This window comes from Agelaius tricolor, unplaced genomic scaffold (assembly GCF_023055355.1).
Source record: "Agelaius tricolor isolate 1412-34295 unplaced genomic scaffold, bAgeTri1.0.p SCAF_11, whole genome shotgun sequence".
Classification (NCBI taxonomy): domain Eukaryota; kingdom Metazoa; phylum Chordata; class Aves; order Passeriformes; family Icteridae; genus Agelaius; species Agelaius tricolor.
In genome coordinates, this window is record NW_027269271.1 from 29,017,501 (window position 1) to 29,040,465 (window position 22,965).

The following is a 22,965-nucleotide window of genomic DNA, read 5'->3' on the forward strand; positions in this document are numbered from 1 at the left end:
TTTCTAATATGCAGATTACAGCATTATCATAATTCCATATTGTCACATGTACAATTACATGGCAGAACGTTTGCTTCCCAGGATAATGGAGCTAATTTCTAATAAATGATTTCACCAAGGATCTTAACTCATTCAGCTCTTGGGTAAATAGTGGTGGCAATAACAATATGCCCATTTTTCAAGTGATTCATGCAGATGTACATTCCTTAACGCCAGGCAGTTCTGTGACAAATGAAATACAATCAATTTTATACTAATATTTGCAGCAGTAATTTTGTGCTTTAAGATTTGCCCAGACAACATCCAATCTGTAACAACATAAAGGCAGCTAAAATGAAATAGATTGTTTATATCCACATTTCTTTTTGCACACAGATATATGTACATCTATATTTATACAGCCCAGATGGTTCCACACACCAAAAAGTACTTACATTATCTTTTTTAACAGTGTCCAAATTTAATGCTCTCTTAACCCTGCAAGAGAAAAACAAGGACAGGTTTTATGGTCACGTAGACACAAAGATTTCTGTTAGTAAGGGGGGTAAGCATCTTTACTAATGCTAAAGACAGTTTCCTTTTTTGGTTTCACATTTACTGATGGCATCCAAAGCAAATCCATTCCCTGAATGTTGCTTGTTTAGGAGGATTAAGTGTTTGCCTAAGAAAATCTGATTCTCCATTTTATACCAGAGATAAAATCCAGGCACTGAAGTGAAATCATGCTGAGTATTTATCTTTTCTCCAAGGCTATAAACAACAAACCCCCCCTTCCAAAAGCATTTCCATTTCCATACCTTCTGAGCAAGCCTTGGAATTATTTTGCCATTAGTGGAATAATGTTTAAGGCATTTAAGACACAGGTACAGGCAAGGTGAAAAAAGTAGTTTTTCCCATCATTTTAGCTCTTAACATGATTCAGTGCTACCAGGCTATGACTTAACTGGGGAACAGATGCTCTATGCCTTTACAGGTCCCCAAACCATAAGAAACTGTTTGCTTCCCTTCTTCCCTCTCCTGATTCAGGAACATGCCAAGCTCTCTCTGCAAAATCTGCTCCTCTGAACTGGATGCCCAGCTGTTAATGGCAACACTGGAAGAGGAAAGCTGAATATTTATAATACTTTATATGGTACAGCTGTCTGCTAAAGAGCAGTCATCAAAATTTTATTGAATGCAGGCAAAATGCTCCAAGGAAAGAAAGGTCAACATAAATTAAGACTATTTTTCCCAGAGACAACTGAAACTTTTTAAGCACGTTCTTAAATCTTAACAATAGTTTAAAGCATGATGTAAAACGGTGAGAAAAAAAAAATCTTGGTAAGAACAGTCCCCAAGAAACAAATATATTATACTGAATTAAACAAGGTTTGGAATATACATCATATTTCAAGAACTTAGTTCAGTTTTCATCTTGGAAAAAGAATGTTTTGCCTTGTAAGGAATTTAGATGACCTCATTCCAAACATATCCTTTTCAAATTTATGCTGCTATTCCAAAACTGTAAATTAAAGGATTGGGAAAATAGCATGGAAACACATCTTTGATCTGTAACTCAGGCAAGGGGCTTATATGAAAACTGTTTTACAGCTATCTCTATTACAAAAAGGGGAAAAGAAATATCCTATCTTTAAAAAGCCAAGTAAACAGGTAACATTTAAATTAAAAGGGCCTCTGAAATCCTGGCCAAAGGGCAGCCAAAGCTGCAACAGTTTGATGGAATTCTTTACAATGTATTTCTTTTTTAAAGAGAACCCCATATAGCTGAAGGAATCCCGACTCCATTACAGCTTCCAGCCCATGGCAGCAGAGAAATATTCCATTTATTAATGCCCCCACACTGCAAGGATGCTCTGGGGGCCAATGCATTTGCATGTTCCACTAAGGCATGTTCTGATGGAAGATTTTATGGCAGGTGTCAAAAGGAGCTGAAAGCCAAAGGAAATCAGGAGCAGGATCCCAGCTGTAGGATGAAATAAATGAGAAACCACATGAAAATCCCACTAAGTTGTAAACACAGAGCATTTCTGAGGGGCAAAGCTGTGCACTGACCAAAGCCACGCTCCTTGAGGTCTGTCAAATGCTGTGTACAGCAACAGAGCAGCACACAGCCCAGATTTGTCTCTGCAGAGAAAGAGAACTGAACTAACCCCTGAACCATGGGGGCACAGAGGGAGCCTCATTCCGAGCCCTTCCACGTTGAAAAGAGCTGGAATGTTCTGTTGGAAAATAGGATTTTAGCTTTAGGAGATCAACCTTGCCTCGTGCCACCCAACAGCCTGGCTTGCTTGGGGGGCTGTTTTTACTGATTGTCTTTTCAATGCCATAATGGGAGAAGTTAAATCAAAATAATTTCTGAACTAACCCCCTGAACCATGGGGGCACAGAGGGAGCCTCATTCCGAGCCCTTCAACATTGAAAAGAGCTGGAATGTTCTGTTGGAAAATAGGATTTTAGCTTTAGGAGATCAACCTTGCCTCGTGCCACCCAACAGCCTGGCTTGCTTGGGGGTTTGCTGTTACTGATTGTCTTTTCAATGCCATAATGGGGGAAGTTAAATCAAAACAATTTCAAATTTGTGCTCCAGCTCTACACACAAGTCTCAGGAAGTTAGCTGAACAATTCCCAAGTGTTGGATAGTAAAGCACCAAAATCGGAAGATATTGATGAAGAAGATGATGATGTCCCAGATCTTGTAGAAAATTTTGATGAAGCATCAAAGAATGAAGCTAACTGAAACATTAATAGTTCTGGAAGCTGGCATGGACTAGATTTAAGAAATCAGCTATGTGGTTCCAAAGTTTTAAAGAAACAGAGAACATCATCTGTTAATAGTTTAGTAATATAAATATTTGAAAGCAAATTCATCCCAGCTCCTCACATGAAAACCCCGTTGGCTGAACTGTCCTCTCTCAGATCTTCCAGAAGAAGAATGTGGGGGGGAAAAAACAATACATGCAGACAGAATTCCTCAAGTATTTTAGGAAATGACACCAAGAGCACCACTTTTAGTTTGGTTTATTATTTTTTTTAATATATAGTTCACTTTGCCTGTGCTGCAGAACCAAATGTCAGAGTGGAACAAGAAAAGGAGACAGAAAGATGGGGCACTTGTGGTGAGAGGATTCAACTTGAGTTTCCTACCCCTGATTTAGCCTGACAAGGTTTAATTTATTTTGTTAAGCATGCAGAGTATGATGGCACATGTTTACAGCCAGCTGTACAACCTGCACTGATTATTTTGTGCCTAATATTTATCAGGTTAAAGAATTTTCTTTATTGATCTCCAGAAGCTCACGATCAGCAGAGACACACAAGAGCAGCACCAGAGTTACATGACTTGATTAATTACTTACTGCTTGATAAATTGCAAAATATAGGAGAAAAATGAGCAGGATTTATTCCCCTTGGAGACAAAATGAAGAGATACAGCCTGATGGAAAATGGGCATGGGGGCCCTGATCTCCACAGGCCTGCAATTCCTTCCCACCTCTCTGCACCTGAGTGTGTGTGAATCTATAATTTAGTCACTGCTGTAATTGTAGTAAATCCTGTTGAATCACTTTATAAATATTAAATCAGTCAGTGATTAAGTGCTGCTAAACTCTTTTGCACCTGTATCTTTTGTATCCCTATCCTTGTCCCTGTGACCCTTTTGCATCCCTGGTCTCTGTGTAAATCATTCTAAATTTATTCTAATCCCATTTTCCTGTGTATGCTCCATCTGTGTAGGGAGCAATAGAGTGAACCTTGCCATCAAACTCTGTTTAAGCCACACTTTCACAAATTCATACCAAAACATGCTTTTTTTTTTTTGCCAATCCCTTTAGTGGTGGCCAAGGGAGGGGTCAGAGGATGGACCAGGCTTTGTCCAGAAATGGGACAAGATGCAATGGGCAGAAAATGAGGTTCCACCTGGATGTGAGGAAGAACTTTTTTCCTGTGCAGTGACTGAGCACTGGAACATGTAGGGGGATAGAACATAAGTGAATAAAGGTAGTATAGAATGTAATCTTACCCCCTAAAGAGTTGCAGCTGAGCCAGTTATTAAGGATTAGGAGCAGGCCTGATTTTAACAGGCCACGGATGTAGCCAATAAGAAGAAGAGTGTTATAAAAGAGTGGCTTGGTTGGTTGAGGGGAACTGCAGTCAGTTGGCTGCTGTGAGGACAAGGAAGAGTCAGTGCCTAGAGCAGCTGCCCACAAGGAACATCAAGGAGGTATGAAACTCTAGCAATATGGAGCCTTCGAAATGTAATGTAACAGAAGCTTTGCAATATAATAACAGGAACAGATTGCTCAGAGAGGATGAGGAGTCTCCCTCACTGGAGATATTCCAGACCTGCCTGGATGCCAGCCTGTGCCATGGGCAAGGCATGACCCACTGTGGGTCCTTTCCAAGCTGAACCACCTTGTGCTCCTTCTTCTTGTCCCACAGGTGTTACCCACGCTATGTAGAGATATAGAATCAGAATAACTGGGACTGGAAGGGATCTCTGGAGCTCATCCGGTCCAAACCCCTTGCCAAGGCAGGGTCACCCGGAGCAGGTGACACAAGCTTTGAATGTCTCCAGAGATGGAGACTCTAAGGCCTCTCTGGGCAGCTGCTCCAGAGCGCTGCCACCCTCAGTGCACAGCAGTTGTTCCTGATGTTGAGGTGGAACTCGGTGTGGCTTAGCTTACGGCCATTACTCCTCGCTGGGCACCTGTGAGCAGAGCCGCCCCCGACCCCTCAGAAATGCAGAACCCAGAGAGGATCCCCACAGCGGCAGCGCTGCCCCAGGAGCCACCGCCGCCAGCCCTTCCCGGTCTGTTTCCATCGGGAAACAAATCCCGCCCCTCGGCAGCCGCTCCAGGAGCCACCACTGCCGGCCCTTCCCGGTCTGTTTCCATCGGGAAGCAAATCCCGCCCCTCGGCAGCCGCTCCAGGAGCCACCACTGCCGGCCCTTCCCGGTCTGTTTCCATCGGGGAACAAATCCCGCCCCTCGCCAGCCGCTCCTCCCTCCCGGGCCCGCTCTGAGGGCGCTTCTCCCCTCACGGAACGCGCTCGGCCCGCCGGGAGAAGCGCTCCCCTCACGGAGCCCGCGGGAACCGACCCGCGGCCGTGAGGGGGCAGGGGGAGAGGAGAGAGCACGGAGAGAAGGAAGAGAGAAGAGGAAGGGGAGAGGGAGAGCAGCGCTGCCCCGTCCCCCAGACACCTACGACATCCCGGAGCCGTTCCCGCCGCCTCCCTTTCACAGCTCCCGCCGTGTGCCCGCCAAACGCCGCCGGCTGGAAACGGCGCCGAGGGCAGGGCGGGCCGGGGCGGGGCCGAGGAGCCGGGCAGGGCTGAGGGGCCGAGACCGAGAGCGGTGTCCGTGTGGGCTCGTCGGGTCCCGCTGTGCGCGGTAGGAGCCGGGCCGGGGATGTTCGGGCGGCGGGTTCGGGGCGGCCGAACGCACCTCAGGGGTCCCTCAGGGATCGCTAAGCGGGGCTGAGGGAGTGAGGGAGGGCTGGTTCCCCTCAGGGCTAGGGGAAGGGGATTGTAATTTTTTTTTTTACGGTGGGTGGCAAATGTAGCCCTTGAAGCCCCCTGTGCCCGGGAGGGAGGGAGGTGATGAGATCCATGCGGGAAAAGTTTCCTCGTTTCATTTGGACGGGGCCGGAGCAGGGAGGAGCTTCCCTGTGCCAGTGCGGGTTCTGTGTGGGTGAGCCGGTGAGTGAAGGTCGGGGTTGCCATGGAGGGTCTGACTTTGCCCAACAGGAGGAATTCCTTCCCAGAAAGGGTGATTGGACATCGGAAGGGGCTGCCCAGGAAGGGCTGGAGTCCCCATCCTTGCAGGTGTCCAAGGAAGAATGGGACATGGCACACAGTGTTCTGGGCTGAGAATACTGCACTAGTTTGGGTTGAAAGGGCCTTAAAACTCATCCAGTTTTCCACCCATGGGCAGGGACTCCTTCCACTATCCCAGGCTGCTGAAACACCCATCCAGCCTGGCCTTGCAGGGATCCTTCCAGGGATCCAGGGGCAGCCACAGCTTCCAGGGCCTCCCCACCCTCGCAGGGAGGAGTTTCTTCCCAATCTCTAATCCAAACCTACTCTCTCCCTGTTTGGAAGCCTGGGCTGGATTGCTCCCCTCTGTCTATCCTTCTGAAGTGTCATTTACCCAGTACAAATGTCCCAGCCTAAGCCATGGGGCTGCTGGCAGTGCTGTCACCGAGCCATTGCTCACTGCATTTCCCAGCCATGCATCGGCAGCACTTCCTGGCCACATAAGAAACATCTCAGTAATGGGAAGTCCAAGGACTGCAAACAAGAGCTCACATTTTCTAAAAACTGGTTACTGGCAAATTAACATTTCTTCTTCTTCACCTCCTTGCCTTTCCCCCCAGTTCCATTCCGTGTGTGTAACACTGGTGCTTCATTATAGTGACACCCGTGTGCAGGAGCCAGGCTGTGCCAGGGGGTCCCTGTGGGCTCCTTCTGGTGCCTGTGTAATATTAAAGTGTCAGGGAGTTACAAATTGGGTACTTCATCCTTGATAAGCAATTATTATCTGCCTTTCCCAAGTGGAAAAGATCTGTATAACTCAACAAGGTGCCAGTGATTGAGGCCTCCTGAGTAAAAATCCAATGAGTCCTGAAGGGGGCCCTGGGATGGTGTTGTCTTGTTGCTGAACTTGGGATATTCCATTTATTTTACTGGAATATATTTCCTGAAGCCAACATTGGGTAAAATAATACAAGAAGCTGTTAAAGCAACAGCACAACAGGATTTAGTGTCCCTCTGTGATGGCCTCCTAAAAACCTTAATCACCCCTGGTGGAAGCAGAAAGCTGCTGTCAGAGTTTGCTGACCATTGCTGAGCAAACAGCATTGAGTTGTTTTAATAATTGACAAAAAAATATAGTTTTGTGGTTTTTTTCCTTTCATTTATAACTGTATGGGCCTTGGATATAAAAGGCCTGTGTTGCTCCAAGTTTTATGCACACTTATTTTTAAAGTTTTATGCACATTTATTTCTATTATTTATATTTAGGTAACTAAGAAATAGAATTCTATGCTTAACCTGACATCTTTTTGAGATTGAGTTCCAATTTTGACCAATTTTATTATTATCCATATGTTTTGTTGAGTTATGAGAATTAAAAGAGAAAACATGGATGGCAGAGCCTTGTTTCACAGATAACATGAAAATGTGTTTTTATGCTCTCAGAAATCAAGACTACATAATATTTATCTAATACTTGTAATAGCAAATGTCTGCAACTGTGTAAAATAAAATGAAATGAAACTTTTTACTGCCAATGAAGAATAAACTGTGAAAAATAAGTAGAGCTCAAACTCTTTCTGCTTGTGTCTCTCATGGTGCTTACCTACAAGTGCAGATAAAAATTCCCATCCCAGATTTAGAGAAAAGAAAGGATAGGACCTGGCTGTGTGGGTAACTGGGGCTGGTCTGTGTCTCAGAGGACAAACAGAGGTATTTTTAAGACAATGACAAATTCTAACTGGAATTTCATCCCTCACAGGATGGCCAGCACTCCTGGGAATCAGAAAGCCACACACTCAGAAAATTCCCAAGGGAAGAAGTCCCAGCATGCAGAAGAAGCCATTTTTTACATGAACTGCAGAGCAGCTTATCTGACTGTCTTAAAAAGCAGCTTGGAAAATATTAAATCAAAAGAGCAGCTCAGTTTAGGTAATGATTGAATCTTTTCCCCTCTAACTCTTCCATGGGATGACTGCAGTGGGGATAAACTCAGGAACTTGTTTAAGGAATTGGGAGTAGTTTTGGAAGTGGGAATTCCAGACAGAGGAATTTTATTGTAGGTTTTTAATTACAGATTTTATTTGTAAATCACCAGTAGGAAAGGTCTCAGCTCAGTTTGGAGTGGGCCTCTGTCCTGGCACAGAAAACCACCATAACTGGTGTTCCATAAGAATTCTTACTCCTTATCTCAACTCCTCAGTTACTGGATTACTTTCATAGACTGGAATCTAAAATTCTCATTTTCTTGTCCGGACCACATTTGTGTGTAAGTGGTGGTGCCAGAAATACAACAGAAAAACCAAATCTCTGACTGCTTCAGCTGCACTAAATAAGGCTGTTGGGAGGAAATGAAAGCTGTGGGGCTTTGTTTTAAAAACTTCAGGAATTTCAAAGGGAAGTGAGAAAAATAATAATCTAATAATGTGCAGACTTAAAAATAATATATTCTTGATATTGAGACACTGGATATAGGTTAAATTTTGCACTTGAGACTGTCTTTGAGTTCATGACTATTTTGATTAAGGTCATAACCAAATCCTTCAGACCCACTTTTCTCTTGGAGTAATTTGGCTTTAAAAAAAATCTGAACATGGAAAGTGACTCAAGGATATTTGGAGAAAACTCCTTTGCTAACAACTGGGGTATCTATTTAATATTGTGTTTTATTGTTCAGTACTTCAGCAGGCTGGGAGAAATCCTTCTCAGAAGACCATTAACAGATACTGGACTTCACAAACATCTTCACTGAATTTTGATGATTTTTGTGCTATTTTAAAAAAGGAAAAGCCAGCTACAAAAAATGAACTGCTCGAAGCGTTTGGGAAAATAGACACAGATAAGGCTGGATATATTGCACATGATGAACTTTGTAAAATTCTTACAACAGTAAGTATCACCAGAAACCTAATTATCCATCCTTAATTAGTAGAGATTTTGGAAATTAGATGGTCCTGGGAGCTGGGGTTCCCCATTTTATGGAAGATTTTCTTGGTGAGTTTCCAGAAGACACCACAGAATTCCATAAACTGATGCAGTTGATCTCCTTGATATTTAGTAGCATTGTAAAGACAAAGTTTTTAATGATTTTGACCTCTTTTTTTCATGAATCAAATCAAAATCTGTTGAAATCTATTGCAAGATCAGATTCTCTGAAAGAATATAAGAAGGTTTTTCCTTTGTTTATGGAATTTGTGCTGTGGGTGACCAAGATTGTTGATTAGGAACCCAAACTGAGCTGTTTTTTCCTTGCAGAGAGGTGATAAAATGACCTGGGAGGAAGTGACCAGCATTACTAAACAAGCTGATTTTAACTGCAATGGCAAACTGGACTACAACAAGGTATGGCCAGGAGTGACATTTGTTCTTGTGGAATTGGCAATAGGAGCATTAGTGATGGCCTCACCCCAGGGTTCTGAGTTTTGGACTGAATAAACAGCCCACAAAGATTGGTACATAAATATGGTGTCATAGGAGGAAAGCTGGTAGGAATCCTGTGCTAAAAATCAGTCTTCCAGTATGTATAAAGGAAGAGTTGAAAGTCACACTTAATTTTTGGTCAATATTTGGACCTCCTTGTTGAATCATGGCTGCATTTTACTGTGATACCTGAGTGGTTGTTCTGATAATGAAAATTAAAATCACGTTGGGCTTGAAGAGGAAATGCATCCATCTGCTGAGCTGTGCTTTCCTTGCTAGTGCTACATTTTACTCCTGAGAACCTTTTGAGAGCTGTAACTTGGTGGGTGCACCATTGCTGTATTCCCTGCAGTTCTGTGAGCTGTACCTGAGCACCAGGGAGCAGTGCTGCAGAGCTGCAAGGGCCAGGCTGGAGATGCACCCTCGGCTGAGGCAGCAGCACCTCGGGAACCAGCCTGAAACTGTCCCTCAAGGGATCACAAAGCCATCCCCCGGGCTCTCCAGGAAAACTGATCACAAACTGCCTAAAGGTGTTTATATTTCTGATACTTTGCTTTCTTTCTCTTGGACATGAAGCTCTGGCTCAGTGAGCAGTTGAGTTTTTGTTCAATTTTTCTCCGATCAGTGAAGATTTTATTGACGTATGGAATTTCTACTGTGGCAATCACATCAGTGTGTCAGTAAAATACATTCAAATGGCTGCATCTGTGAAACTCATAAATCCCTAAGGGTGGATTCTGCTGATTTTCATGTGACACAGTCCAGAGGGAAGAGAGAGAATGAATGCTCAGGTGTTACAATATAGGCAAATCATTTATTTCCTTCCTAGACAGTGATGAAACCCTAAACATTTCTCAGGAAGCTGTGTGCTTGTTTCAATCGTTGAGGCTGTTCAAGCACAGTTAATAAGTTGTGGACAGTTTAATGTCCTTGAAGTACTTCAGAACCTTCCCAAACTGGGGAAGCTCCACAGGGAGCAGACTGCAGGGACACCAAGTATGACATTTTGGGATGTAGTTTGTGCTGCTTCAAATCCAAGAGCTGCAAAAATGCCACAAGTGATGAAGGGAAGTTCTCTGATGGAGTTCTTGTCATCCAGTTTTCTTTGTGCTTCTGAATGCAAGGTTTATGATGAATAGCACTAGGAGAGGGTTGAAATAAAGTAACTTTAATTAAAGATCTCTGTTCATAGGTGACAGCAGAGCTCCCTCAAGACCTTCATCAGCTCAAAGCAGCAAAGCTTCCAGCTCCACCACTGTCACTGTGGGTGCCAGCAGCAGCAGCACAGAGCTGATTATTGAGCCTGACACAATGAAGGTATCACACTGAAATGATGGTGTTTTCCTCTAGGCACCTGTGTTACTGCATTTGAAAGAAGCTAAAAATCAGAGAAAAATGCTGTCTTATGTTTTATTAACAGTTTGTCAAGGGCAGCTATAAACTACTGAGAGCTTTCTTGATATGTATTGTTATTAACATTTTTATATACTGTTGGTTTTGCTGACAACAAGTTATTGGAAATAATTTTTCAGGTGTGAAGGTTTAATAGAACAAAATGTGGTTTTTATAAATGAAACCACTGTTGGAGAAAACAGTTAATGACTTCTTGAGAAATTTAAAATTGAATAATTTATTAGGTTGGTGAGAACTTTAAATGCTTAAGTAGTCTGAAAGATTGTGTATCATAAACCTTTGTATGAAAGGTAATTGGAAATAAATAACAAATCTGTGAGCATATTTAGTTTCTTGGGCATTGCTTGGTAAATAGATGCTATAACCTGAAAATATTGGTTTTTAGTTAGACTAATATGTTCTATCAGTATTTTCTTTTAAATAAATCACTCATTCAATACCAATTCCTGGGAGAGAGAGACAACAAAGTCACTTTGCTAAGTCAATATTTGTAGAGTGTTAATATTGATCTTTTTCCCTTTGTTTTCCCTTTCTTGACTGAACCTTTACTAGTTTTCTTTCAACAGAAAATAATAGCTGCAGAAATAGAAAACATTAACTGGGAACTGCTGGGATCCATTAAAAATGAGCACCTGGAGACTCCTGTACAAAAGGGAAAAAATGGCTCTGACCCCACAGTGTAACTGCTGCTGCAAAACTGAACTGATTGTCCTCAGGAGCTGCATTTTTGTTTCAAATAACAACTCTGCACTTGTTCTTGAACTCTGAGGTCCTTTAGATCTTCCCCATTGCTGTACAGTGACATTTGCTCTATATTAAAATTTCCAAGCATCATCTCCCAGGGGTTCTGTGCACTCTGTTTAGGTGGCTGGACCTCCATGCAATTTAACCTGCAATCTCACCTTGTTCAAACGTGATGTGGGCTGTATAAAACCAGCACACACTTCCCCAAGATTGGATTCTTTTTGTCTTTCTGCAAGCCAGTAAAAACTGACTAAAAAATTATTGATTAGTATTGCTTGGCATCACCCAAAACCTGAAATCAATTAAGAAACATGGAAAGGTTTATTTCCTACTAATTAAATATTTCCAATTAATAAAAGTTAATTATAGCTTAATTATATTAATATTAAAATACAATATTATATACAGTCCATATATTAGAAATTAAATATTTCCTATTAATAAACTATCAGTTTTTTTAAACTTCATTTTGCACAATGCAAGCTCTGTCTGAATCAATGAATAAATACCCAGGCTTTTATTTGTGGTGTGAATCAGAATCCACCACCCAAAAATTCTTTTTATTCGTCTTATAGCCAAGAATTTTATTTTATATTTTTGCTGTTCACCTGTCTTTTTGTACAAGTAAGAAAATATTGCCCTCAGGAGCAGCACCAACTTTACATTTCTGACAGAGGAAAACAGTGAAAGTCAGAATGTGATTGAAATACCTAAAACGAAGAACCCTTAGAAAATTCCTCTCAATCACTGCTTTTTTTTAGGAATTATGCATCAATGTGTGGATATTTTCAATATTAACTTAAATGTCAGTGGCAGTGGCCAGCAGCAGGCACAGCCTAACATTTCTAACACAAACATTTCCCACTTCAGCTGTTATTCAACAGCTCCTGTTCTGCTCTGAGGTGAGGGGGGAAAATCCAGTCAGAAAATCCTCTTTAGGTTTCCCAGTTTTACCTGTTTGGAATTTGATCATTTAGGACTTCCAGCACCACCCTCTGCTCTCTGCCAGAGTCACAGGGTTTCATTTCCCAAAAGGAGAGGATAAGGACAAGGGTTTTGTCCAACAGGTATCAAGCTTGGAGCAAACAACCAGTTATTCCAGATGTGTCAATTGTGAAGAAAAAAATCCATTTTTAAGATTTCCTTTTGGATGAAGTTGGGAGTCATGAGGTGTTGGAATAACTCCAGTTTAGGAATAGGAGTGGGAATGATCCCAGAGGCTGAACTCCATGTTGGAATTCTGTCCCTGATTTATGTTAATCCCAGCTCCCATTCTCCCCTTTTTGACTGACACAACCCCAGCTGTTGCTCCATATTCAACCCTCACCATTCAATCCCAGGAATATTTTGTCTCTGACCACTTTTTCCCTAATTATTTTTTATGCTTGGTCCTCTTTTTCCTTGTCCTGTCACTACAGATCCGCTTTTATGGATAAAGATGAGTATAAAATTATCAGATGGATTTGTTAATTAGGTTTATTTTGCTCCACTGAAGTTGGCCAGGGGCTGATCTCTGGCTCCATGCTCCAGAAATAGCTGCACTTCAAGATTATCCCTAAAAACTTCTCCAGCAGGTTGTGCCCACAATGAAAAGAGCATTGGAAATTATAGGAGGGGAGGGACTTGGCCATCCCACTTCATTTTTAATTCATCTTTGTCTTTTCCACAGCCAATTGACTTTGGAAGTTTTTCAGAACTTCTTGAGCAAAACTTAATTTAAAAAAAAAATTCCAAACCTCCAAAGAGCAGCAGAAAGGGAGTTGCAAAGTGCATAATATTTGTATTTAAATTGCTCCATGTGTCAGCTGTTGGCAAATATAATTAGCAGAATCTTTGTGGCAATTCCAATTTAATTTTCAGCTATAGCAGCATTGGGGTAATCTCTGTGCTTTTCAGGCATTTTCACAAGTGAAGCAATGTTTACTTTGCAAAATTTGGCTACAAAAAGGACTATTTTGGATTTTTTTAAAAATAAAAGTATATTGATGCTGTAGCTCATGGTGTGCTTTATGCAGGGTTTATTCAATAATCAAATTAATTAACATCTCAGAGAAAGCACTTTTATCTTCATCCAAAATGAGGAAAACCCTTGATATTTGCTTGGTTTCCAGGAATGGCAACGTGCACAATCCAGAGGCTGCTTCTACCTCGAGGAGAATGGGGAAATCATCAGTCACAAGTACAGGCTGCACTTAGCCCAGAGATCTGCACTTTCCATCACCATCAAACCTTTCAGTATTCCCCAGGCACAAGGTCAGTGGCTTTGTATTTCATTTCCTGCTTAAAAAGAGCTGCTGCCTTGCAGATTTACCATGGGCCTTCATCTGCTTGCTACACTGGAATTCTTTTTTCCCCCAAGTAGAATATTCCCTTTTTAATCCCATAAAACGGGAGCCTTTAAACCCCCAAATTGTGTTAAAGTCATCTGGGCTGGATTTTGTTAAACTAATTTGTGTGGTGTGTAACCATTCCTTGATATTGTTCACCCTTGATGATAGAACTATTTTATCAATAATGCTTAATGATAAAATTGAGAATTATCTGTAAGACAAGGCTTGGAACAATTTATCTACTTGGCCTAAACAGGAAGAAAATCCCAATAGCACAGAATAGATTTTTTTTTTCCCCATTTTTCATCACAGGGATCAATTAAATACCATGGGAATATCTATTTTGAGATGCAAAGAAAACCAATTTTGGATCATTATCATCATTATTATTATCATCATTATTATTATCATCATTATTATTATCATTATCATTATTATCATTATCATTATTATCATTATCATTATTATCATTATCATTATTATCATTATCATTATTATCATTATCATTATTATCATTATCATTATTATCATTATCATTATTATCATTATCATTATTATCATCATCATTATGATCATCATTATGATCATCATTATGATCATCATTATGATCATCATTATTATCATCATTATTATCATCATTATTATCAATTTCTTGGGATATTTTGCTTTTTAGGAAAATCTTGTCACTGGCTGTCAGTGGATACAGCTTTGTTTATTCTGAAGGAAAATGAAACCCAAGAGAATTTACAGCTTGTGAGCTTTACTGAACTCCAGAACAAAGAGGTTGGAGAGTTTTGGTGTATTCCTATTTTAATTGTTATTTTTTAGGGTGTGTGTTAATGCTGGAGGTGTGAATTCCACGGGTTTGGAAGGAATTCCAGCTGTACCCAGAATTGCTGAGTTGCTGGGTGTATTTTACAGCTACTCTGTAAAACCTCAGTTGTATTTCTGCACCTTCAAACACAACATTTCCAAGGCAAAATTTGTTTGAATTGAATTTCATGTTCTTTCTCCTTGCCATTTGAACTTCATAGTGTACATAATATTCTTTTCCTGTGGCAGAAATAAGAGAGCATGGATTTATTTTCCCCTTGTTCCTCATCTCTGTGTTTTTCTAACTTTTATTCTAAGAGATTCACTATTTTTTAATCTTGAAAGTGGCATCACACAGCCAATTTTTTTTTTTTTTAACACAACCCAGCATTCCCAGGGTTTTCAAGTAATGAATTTTGTATGAATATCACTGGCAACAAGGAAAGGCATCATTAGACAAGTTCTTACAAACTCTTCTGTCTTCCTTTAAGAGCAGATGTTTGGCTGGAGAGGGGAGCTTGGATCTGGGGTTTACTGGCTGCTCCCTTTCACAACTGGCTGCAGGCTGAGGAAGGCAAAAACCCAAATTCCTGGAGAAGCCAAACTGGTTTGGAGGGATGAAGATGGAGAGCTGGCTCTCACCAAAGAATTCCGGTGAGTTTTATTCCCAACCATGAGAACAAAAATCTCCTTTCCAGCTAAAATGTGGCTTTTTCAATCTGGGTTTTCCTGAAGCACTTTTTGTACAGAATAACCTCAAACAGGCTGGACAGTTCTGGGCAATGTTTTGAGACAGTAAAAGGAGTGGAAGCCTTTGTTAATAGTTGGGCCTTTTTCACCCCTCAGAGCTGCTTTGTTGGAGATATTTGAAACCATTGATTTGGATGGGAATGGCCTCCTGAGCCTGGAGGAGTACAACTTCTTTGAGCTGAGGACAAGTGGGGAGAAGTGTGACCAGGAGGCCTGGGCTGTGTGCAAGGGTAAGCTCATTTCTGTGCTACAGCTAATTAAGGCTCTCAATTAGCTTCCAAGCTGGGTAGGCCTGGCTATTCTGTACCTATTCCAAGAACATGTGTGGATATTTTTCTCTTCCTCCTTTCTTTTTCTTTTTTTCCAGTCTCCTGTCTTTGCTTTGCTTCATTCTGCTGTGTGTGCCACTGACCTTCTGCTGAGAAAGTTCTTCCCCTTCCTAAAATTGTTTTGTAGCTGCCAAAACCTACAGGGTTTGTAATCCTGGATCATATGGGGAAGGAAACTGTCACAGGTATTTGTTTAATCCATCTCCTTTATGCAGATTGGGCTGGTGCTGCTTTCTTATCTCACAAAGTGTGGAGAGGGACATTTAATTAGTGTGGATCTGATGCTACAAATTGGCATCCAGAGTTTTTGTGGGTTGCTAGTGTCTCCTTTTATAATTCCTTTGGAGGCTGTGGCACATTGGCCAAAATATTTTAAATCTGCCAAGCCCTATTAATGATCTCTTCCCAAAACGCTCTGAGGTATCAGAATTTTTCCTAACTGATGGAAAACTCCTACAAAAATACATTTCTAGGACTGAATTTCTCCTCTGTTTGGTGCCTGGATGTGCTTTCCCACCCTTGATGGCTTTGGCAGGGTGATACAAGTAGGAGGGTGGAAATGTGTGAATAAATAAGAGGGGAAGGAGGAGAAGCTGGGCAATGTTTCACCAGGCCATCAATCAGAGGAAGGCTTCACACAATATCATCAATCTTGACACCAAAGTTCAAGCCATTTCTTACAGCAGCTGTACCCTTGGATGGATTTATGAAATTGGTAATCTCTTTTTAATAATATATAGTAAAGATTTAGCATTGTTATGAAGATGAGAAAACCATTTTTAAAAGTCCCTGACATGAGGACATTTCAATTATGTGTTTGCTGACATTAGAGTGGTGGATCTATGATATTCTCTCCAGAGAGGGGGGTTAGGATTACTGGAATTTTATTGCTTTTTAGGAACTAAGTAAATCATTTCTGTACCAAGGACCTGAAGCATTTCAAGGTGCTGGCTCCAGCTGGCTTTCATTTCCCATTCCTAAAATAGCCCATGCTGCAAAGCTCAACCACAAACTTTCAGGAAAAAAAAAAATCAATATGAATTCTTTTTGTTTTGAAATCCCCCTTTTTTGGGGGGCATTATCCCAAATCCACAGGGCAGCTCTGCAAACAGCACATGCCTGCTCAAGGACATTCTTTCCCAAATAATCTTGGAGATCTGAGGCTCCATCTTTTCAACCTTGTTAACAGGAGGGGGGAATTCTGCCTTTGGAAGGATGAAGGTGTTTGCAGACAGAACAGATTTTTAAGGGCTGTTTTTATTCCTTTGAAACAGAAAATTTTGAGATGAAGAAGAATGAGCTAACAAGACAAGGATTTCTGGATTTGAATCTCATGGAAGCCAACGACCAGGATGGGGATCCCTGGGACCTTTGGGTCACTTTGCTGTCCCTGGGCTACAACAGAGCCTTAGAAATGACAGAGGTAGGAGAGGCACCAAAGAGCAAAAATCCCTGCACATTTCACTGCTGCCATCTCTGTGCCTGCCACAAACTGACTGCAGGAGGGAGGGACCCACTGCCACCATCCTGGGCTGTCACTGTCCTGATTCTGAGAGTAGCATTTGGATCTTGGAAACAAAGAAATCTTCTTTTGCTGTAGAGAAAGCCAGGATGTGATGAAGTTACAGAGGAAGGGATTTTGGATTGTAGCTGTTAAAAGAATCCATGCTCTCTGTTGATGGCAGTGATAGGAAGATAAGGGTGGTAAACTGACCTGTCAGCAAATTTAGAAGAAACAGGACTTTTTCTCCATTAAAAAGTCAATTTTGTGGCCCAAACCACAGTAGAAGTGGACAAAGATAAATTTTTCCCAGATGATTCAGCATTCCTAGTTTCCAGACATAACTATTTCTGTTATTGCTGCCTTTCACAGCAGTGTCTGAAGAGGTTCAACACAATTTTAATGCTTCATTAAAATTTTAGGGTTTGGGTCACACATTGTTTACTTTGCAGGACCAGGGATTATTTCTCTGATGTTTCTGTGCACTTACAGATTAAAAAAATTATTTATTTGTTTTTATATTCTGGAATACATATTTCTGATGTCAAGAATTCTTTCTAAAGAAAGAGGAGCTCTTATAAGAAGAGAAAAAATTATGAAAATTAAAGCATTCAATATACAGATAATTAAGTAATTTAATTCCCAGGAAAAACAGAGTTTTAGGATCACAATCTGATAATATTATTTAACTTTGTTAAACAGGTCAACATTTATTATATAAAATATCTCAAGACCTAAAAATAGTCAGTATGAGAGCTATCAGTTGTCTTTCAGTGAAAATTTTGGGCTGGTGCTGAGGGATTTAGGGATGAGCTCCTTTTCCTCTGACTTGTGGTTGGCAGAGCCCGTGCAAGGCTGTTTTTCTGCATTTCAGCCACAAGAGAGAGCCCTCCTCCAAAAAAGAGCATTTTGGTGAGGCCCTTCTCCAGTTAGGAATTTCAGGAGGGTGTTTTGTGCTTGTTCCACCTGTGGGTTCTGGCTCCAGCCTTTGCTTTCCAAAGGACAGCTCAACTCTCAAATGCTTCAGTAATTAATCTAAAAATCTCCAGCTGTTAACTCGTGTCTCTCACTTAACTCTTTAATTCCTTGATTTCAAATCATTTCAGATTGATGTTTTGGGAGCACTGAGAGAACTTGAGAAATCCTGGTGAATTCCAACAGCCTTTAGAAGGGAATTGAGGTGCTGGGAGTGAGTCTAAGAAAATACAAACCCCAGGAATAAAATCCAAGATATTCTCAGAGTGCTCAATGCAAGATTGCAGAGGTGTTAAATCCCTGTGGAGTGGCCCAAACAGCAGCAGTGTGCCAGGTTTATTTCAGACACTGGAATACATTCAGCTTTTATCTCAATTCCTGGACATTTTGCTGTGTTGAACTAAGTCAGGTGTACTGGGAATGGCATGAAAAAGGCCACTTGTCTTGGGCTTTCATTTGGTGTAAAAGATTGCTCACAGTTTATAATATTTAATCTTCAGGGAAATATGTATCAGGGAAATATGTATACCTGGGTCGTCCTAGCTCAAATATGAAAATATTTAGGAGCTGTGGGTGAAAATCAGCTGGAGTGATGCTAAAACTCATCTTGTCCACTGCAGGCCTGCCCCTTTGTCATTGACATCTGTGCAGAGAGGTGCAAACCCAGAATTAAAGCCATTTCCCTGGAGGGAGGGGGCTCCCAGCTCAGCAGGGCTCTCTGCAGCTCTGTGGTTAACAAAGGAGAGGCCCAAGTGCTGGATGGCTCTGAGAACATCTTCATCCACACCTGCAGATCAGGCAGCAGGATCACCTCTGTGATTGAAAACAAGGTACCTTGTGTCCATGTCTGCTACTGCTCCTCCTTCCTTGGCTCATAGCTGAGAATTGCTGTTCCTGTTTCATTAAAAAACTCTGCCTGATGTCTCCCTGTGGCTTCAGGAGAGCCTGGGTCAGTGCTCCTGGAAGGGGCAGATTGTTATAATGAGGCAAGCACTTCTAACTGCCATAGAGAAACTGAGTCTTTTTTGTGTTCACATCCTGGTTTTTCATTATTTTGGCACAGTATCATCATCATATGAGGAAACAAACACCAACAGCAGGAAATGCAATTAGAGCAAGAGCAGAGATCACAGCATTTTCACTGCTGAATATTTTCAGTGTCCATAAGAAAGTCAAAGAGCAGTGACTTTTGGGAGTGTGTTATGGATGAGTTCTCACCTGATTATTCCTCCAGGTTTGCTTTATTAGTAATTCAAGCTGAAAGTTGCAAATCCAAGTAGAAGTGGTTGGTGAGATTTTAAACCTTTTCCCATAGATCACAGGGAATGTTCCCAGTTTCCTTTATACCAGGAACTGTGAGTAAATAAACACAGCACAGTAAGATGTTAAACTTCAGATGCTTTAAATCTTAAAGGATCACAGCAAGAAGTGTATTTTTAAATGCCCAGACATTTCAAGGGGGTGGCTTGGAGGGACTAATATTAGGACTGGATGCTGAGGCTCCTGGAACTCTGGATTTGGCTTTGCACTTCGCCCTTTAGGGTGGCTATTCCAGAGTTATTTTTGTGGTTGGGGATATGTCAGGGAAGGAGGTCAGGGCTGCACTGAGACAACTTGATGCTCTCTGCCCACTCTGTTTATACCATTGGGTTTGGTTTGTGGATCTCACCAAGCTGGCTGGGAATGCTGGGGAAGCTCCACCGGGGGATCTGGACAGGCTGGGAAAATACAACAAGGCCAGGTTGTAACTTCAGAAGTCCTTGTGTTGTTTCAGAGACTCTTAAATTGCTTTTGACCATGGCTGTGGTGCTAAAGGACATTTGAAATTGTTACTCCTCAAGGAGTGTCTGTTACTCTTCAGAGTATCCATTAAGCTTTTCTGTCCCTAAAACAGCAAGGTCACAGGGAGTCCAAGGAGTGTGCAGTTGTTGCCCAGAGAACAGACACTTAATCAGCAAAGTCTTAATGGTTCCTTCATGTTTTTTCACCTGCAGTCTGAAAATAAAGTGATAATTCATGTCAACAATGAGCAGAGTAAGAACTGCCTGAACAATAGGGGACTGACAGTTTTTGCTGTGGAAGTGGCTCCAAAATCCATGATGGTAAGGCTTTTTATTGCTTTGCCAACTTTAGAGAAAATCAGGTGACATCCATATATTTTCTTTTTGTAGGGCTTTTATGATGATAATGAGCATGTGGACAGTGGCATCTTCTGACCAGAACAGTTCAGATGCACTTTTTGATATTTCAAAGCTGATCATGTATTTACTGTATCCCTGTTTTGCTGTGCACATTCCTATAAAAATCAATAATCCACTTTTTCATACATGGGCCTGTTTCACTTGTCCATTCCATACATGCACCATTCACTAATATTTCTAATACTCTTTTTCTAAGGCTGTATTTTTTTTTTCACTTAGCAATTTTTAATCCCACATATTGATGCTTGTGAGAACAGACCAAGCTGCACTAATCAGAAAGACAAATCAATGTATTGCAGTCCTTGTGCAGACTGTGATTTGCTGGTGGTTAACTTTTGTTAAACTTGATTTTAGGGTCATGTTAACCATGAGCCAATTTGATATTGCTGAGCCCTGCTGCAGAGCTGGGCAGGCTTCAGGGACAATTCCAAATGAGGGTCCTGAGGGCTGGAATGTGATGCATTACAAATGCAGATGATGTTTTTCTTCATTTATTTATGAATAACCCCCTGGTTTTCTTTTTCTGAAAGTACACTTGCTTTGTTTAAAAGCAGAGGCATCCAAGCTATTTTATATTTCCCAGCTTTCCAGGGTGGATTCATTCAAGCCTGTAGTAAACAGAGGAGTCCCATGACACAAGCAAGGCTGGGGCCTGCTTAAATTGCTGCTGACACTTTGGATATCCACTGCCTCATCCTGTAAGATGGTTTTAAATTTGAATTTAGGCTTCATTCAGTATAAACTGTAGGCTCAATCCTTATGGATATTTTCCTGTCAAGTTCAAGAGTAATTTTTTAATACCTGTCAGTGTAGATGATGAATATCCGTCATTTAGTGACACAAGTACTGAACATTTTGCTTCCACAGCATATTGGGGAAGAGTTTTGCAGTAAAGAGAATTCTCTTTCACCTCTGCTTTCTCTTGTGCCAGGTCTCTCAGCACGTGATGGCCCTGAATGAGCAGGAAGAGTGGATTTACAGCTGTGTGCACTCCCTTGTGTGTTAAACCTCCCAGTGCCAGGCCTGGGAGAAGCCACACTCAACCAGGCTTAGCTTTGGGCAGCTTTTAGACAATTTATAGTCCTGTCCTTCTCAAAAAGCTGGCATACAGTTATATTTCTTGATGATTTTGGCATGAAAACACTGAGGCACAATAAAAATTAGTGCTGTTCAGTAATCCAGCTGCCAGTTGTAATATAATTGTGATTTATAAAGGATTGTTTCCCTAAATATGCTCTTCTTTTCCATACCATGGATTGTAATTCCATCACAGGCTGGAACTGCTTCACTGAGGAGGAGAAAAACTCTGTTGAATGGGTTCCTAATTAAACATTCCTGTGGTTTTGATGTGAGAAGTATAAAGGGATGAGGCTCATTGTATTTTGTCACTTGATGAAGGATTTGTTTGTTTCCCTTTTCTTTTTTTTGGTCATTTGCTGATAACCCTTATCTTACCCTTGTTCTGTAATTTCTGCCTGGTTTTATACTCTTTTATATAAAATAAAGTCTGCCTTTCCATATGCAATAAGGAAATAACATCATTTGAGAAAAATGAAGGTTTGTCTTGGGCTCTTGACTGTTAACAGCAATTAATTATTCCCAGGGCAGCTGAAATAAGAAGACTGAAGTGCACCAAGTTTGGGCTGCAACAGCAATGAAAGCCATCTTTGAGGTACTAAAAACATTCAGCTTATTATATTTTCCTGGTTCCTCTAAATATCTGTTAATGTGGAAAAAAAAGATGACCCTGGCCTCTGGATGCTTAAAAAGTGTTTGAGTTTAAAATAGCCATTAAATGTGTGTGACCTCATGTGTGAGGGCAGCAAGTAGTGTTGCAAAGTTATTTTTATCTGCCCCAAGTCCTGCTCTCTGCTGTTACTCTGCTGTAATCTTACACTGGGCAAGTAAATGTCAGTGACAAAATGAGAGCTGGGCTCTGATGTACACAGATTCACACCAGGATTCCTGGTGAGCCCTGAGTTTTCCATGGTTTTTCCTTAGTAAGTACCACAGATATCATTTCCATTTTCAGAACTGTCTTAAAGAAGTTGAGGCCCCAAAAGTACTTTGTGATTTTTAGCTCTGGCTGAGCTCTGCAAATGCAGCCTCAGGCAAAATGTGGGTAAAGCAGAAATTCCCAGCTCCTTGTCTAGAAAGGAGTTGGGAAATGATGAGACACTGTGTGGAACAGACACCACAAAGTGAGCAGTCCATTATTTACATTTCCTTTGTTTGTAAAATCAGCCTTTTTAGATGTGGCAGGAATTCATATGCAACTCTCTCTGCGTTTTAGGAAAGGAATGGTTAAAGCTGAAAGAAGGGCTTAGCTGAGAAATCACTGCACGTGGAAAGAGTTGGGTTTGCTGCAGGTAAAAAACATGGCACAGCACTGCACAGGGAACCTCATTTGCTTTCTGATCCTCCTACTGCCAGGAAGGGGTTCATTATCCCATTTTTAAAGTGAGGGCTTAGGCAAAGTCTCATGGCCACAACCACGATCTCTAATCTCGCCTCCTCCTTTCCTGCCCTGGAGGAGGTGAGATTAGAGATCTTGGTTGTATCTGCAGAGTCTTTTTCAGTTTGCTCCAAATCCAGGTACCACCAAGACTGAAAAAATCCCATTTTAAGGTTGAACACAGGTACTAGCTTATTTTCTTTGAGGGGAGACATTTAGGAGAAAAAAATCTCTGTAACAGGTCATTTCAATTTCTGAATGTTACCTTTCTTTTGAGAACTAGAG

The 22,965-nt window shown here is 41.3% G+C and overlaps 2 protein-coding genes across 4 annotated transcripts in view; one reads left to right on the forward strand and one right to left on the reverse strand.

The window, feature by feature from the left end:
• ITGB3BP (integrin subunit beta 3 binding protein) overlaps positions 1-5,293 on the reverse strand; it is a 20,569-nt gene extending 15,276 nt beyond the window's left edge. For both annotated transcript variants that reach the window (XM_071436917.1, XM_071436916.1), the window contains exons 1-2: positions 5,203-5,293; positions 435-477 (exon numbers count right to left, since the gene is read on the reverse strand). In XM_071436917.1, coding sequence (XP_071293018.1) covers positions 435-477; positions 5,203-5,207 — 48 coding nt within the window. In that variant the 5' untranslated portion in view covers positions 5,208-5,293. The remainder of the gene's footprint in view (positions 1-434; positions 478-5,202) is intronic.
• On the forward strand, positions 4,923-22,045 carry EFCAB7 (EF-hand calcium binding domain 7). Of its 2 annotated transcripts, XM_071436912.1 has the most exons (14): positions 4,961-5,387; positions 7,512-7,681; positions 8,427-8,638; positions 9,005-9,091; positions 9,522-9,699; positions 10,362-10,486; positions 13,438-13,579; positions 14,330-14,439; positions 14,966-15,123; positions 15,316-15,449; positions 16,823-16,971; positions 18,645-18,854; positions 20,019-20,126; positions 21,157-22,045. In XM_071436912.1, exons 2-14 carry the CDS (start codon positions 7,513-7,515, stop codon positions 21,229-21,231), a joined length of 1,857 nt encoding a protein of 618 aa, XP_071293013.1. In that variant the 5' UTR covers positions 4,961-5,387; position 7,512; the 3' UTR covers positions 21,232-22,045. The 2 variants fall into 2 exon arrangements, with proteins under 2 accessions (XP_071293014.1, XP_071293013.1); XM_071436913.1 differs by lacking the exon at positions 14,330-14,439 and having other exon boundaries at positions 4,923-5,387; positions 14,961-15,123.
• The last annotated feature ends 920 nt before the right edge of the window (positions 22,046-22,965 follow it).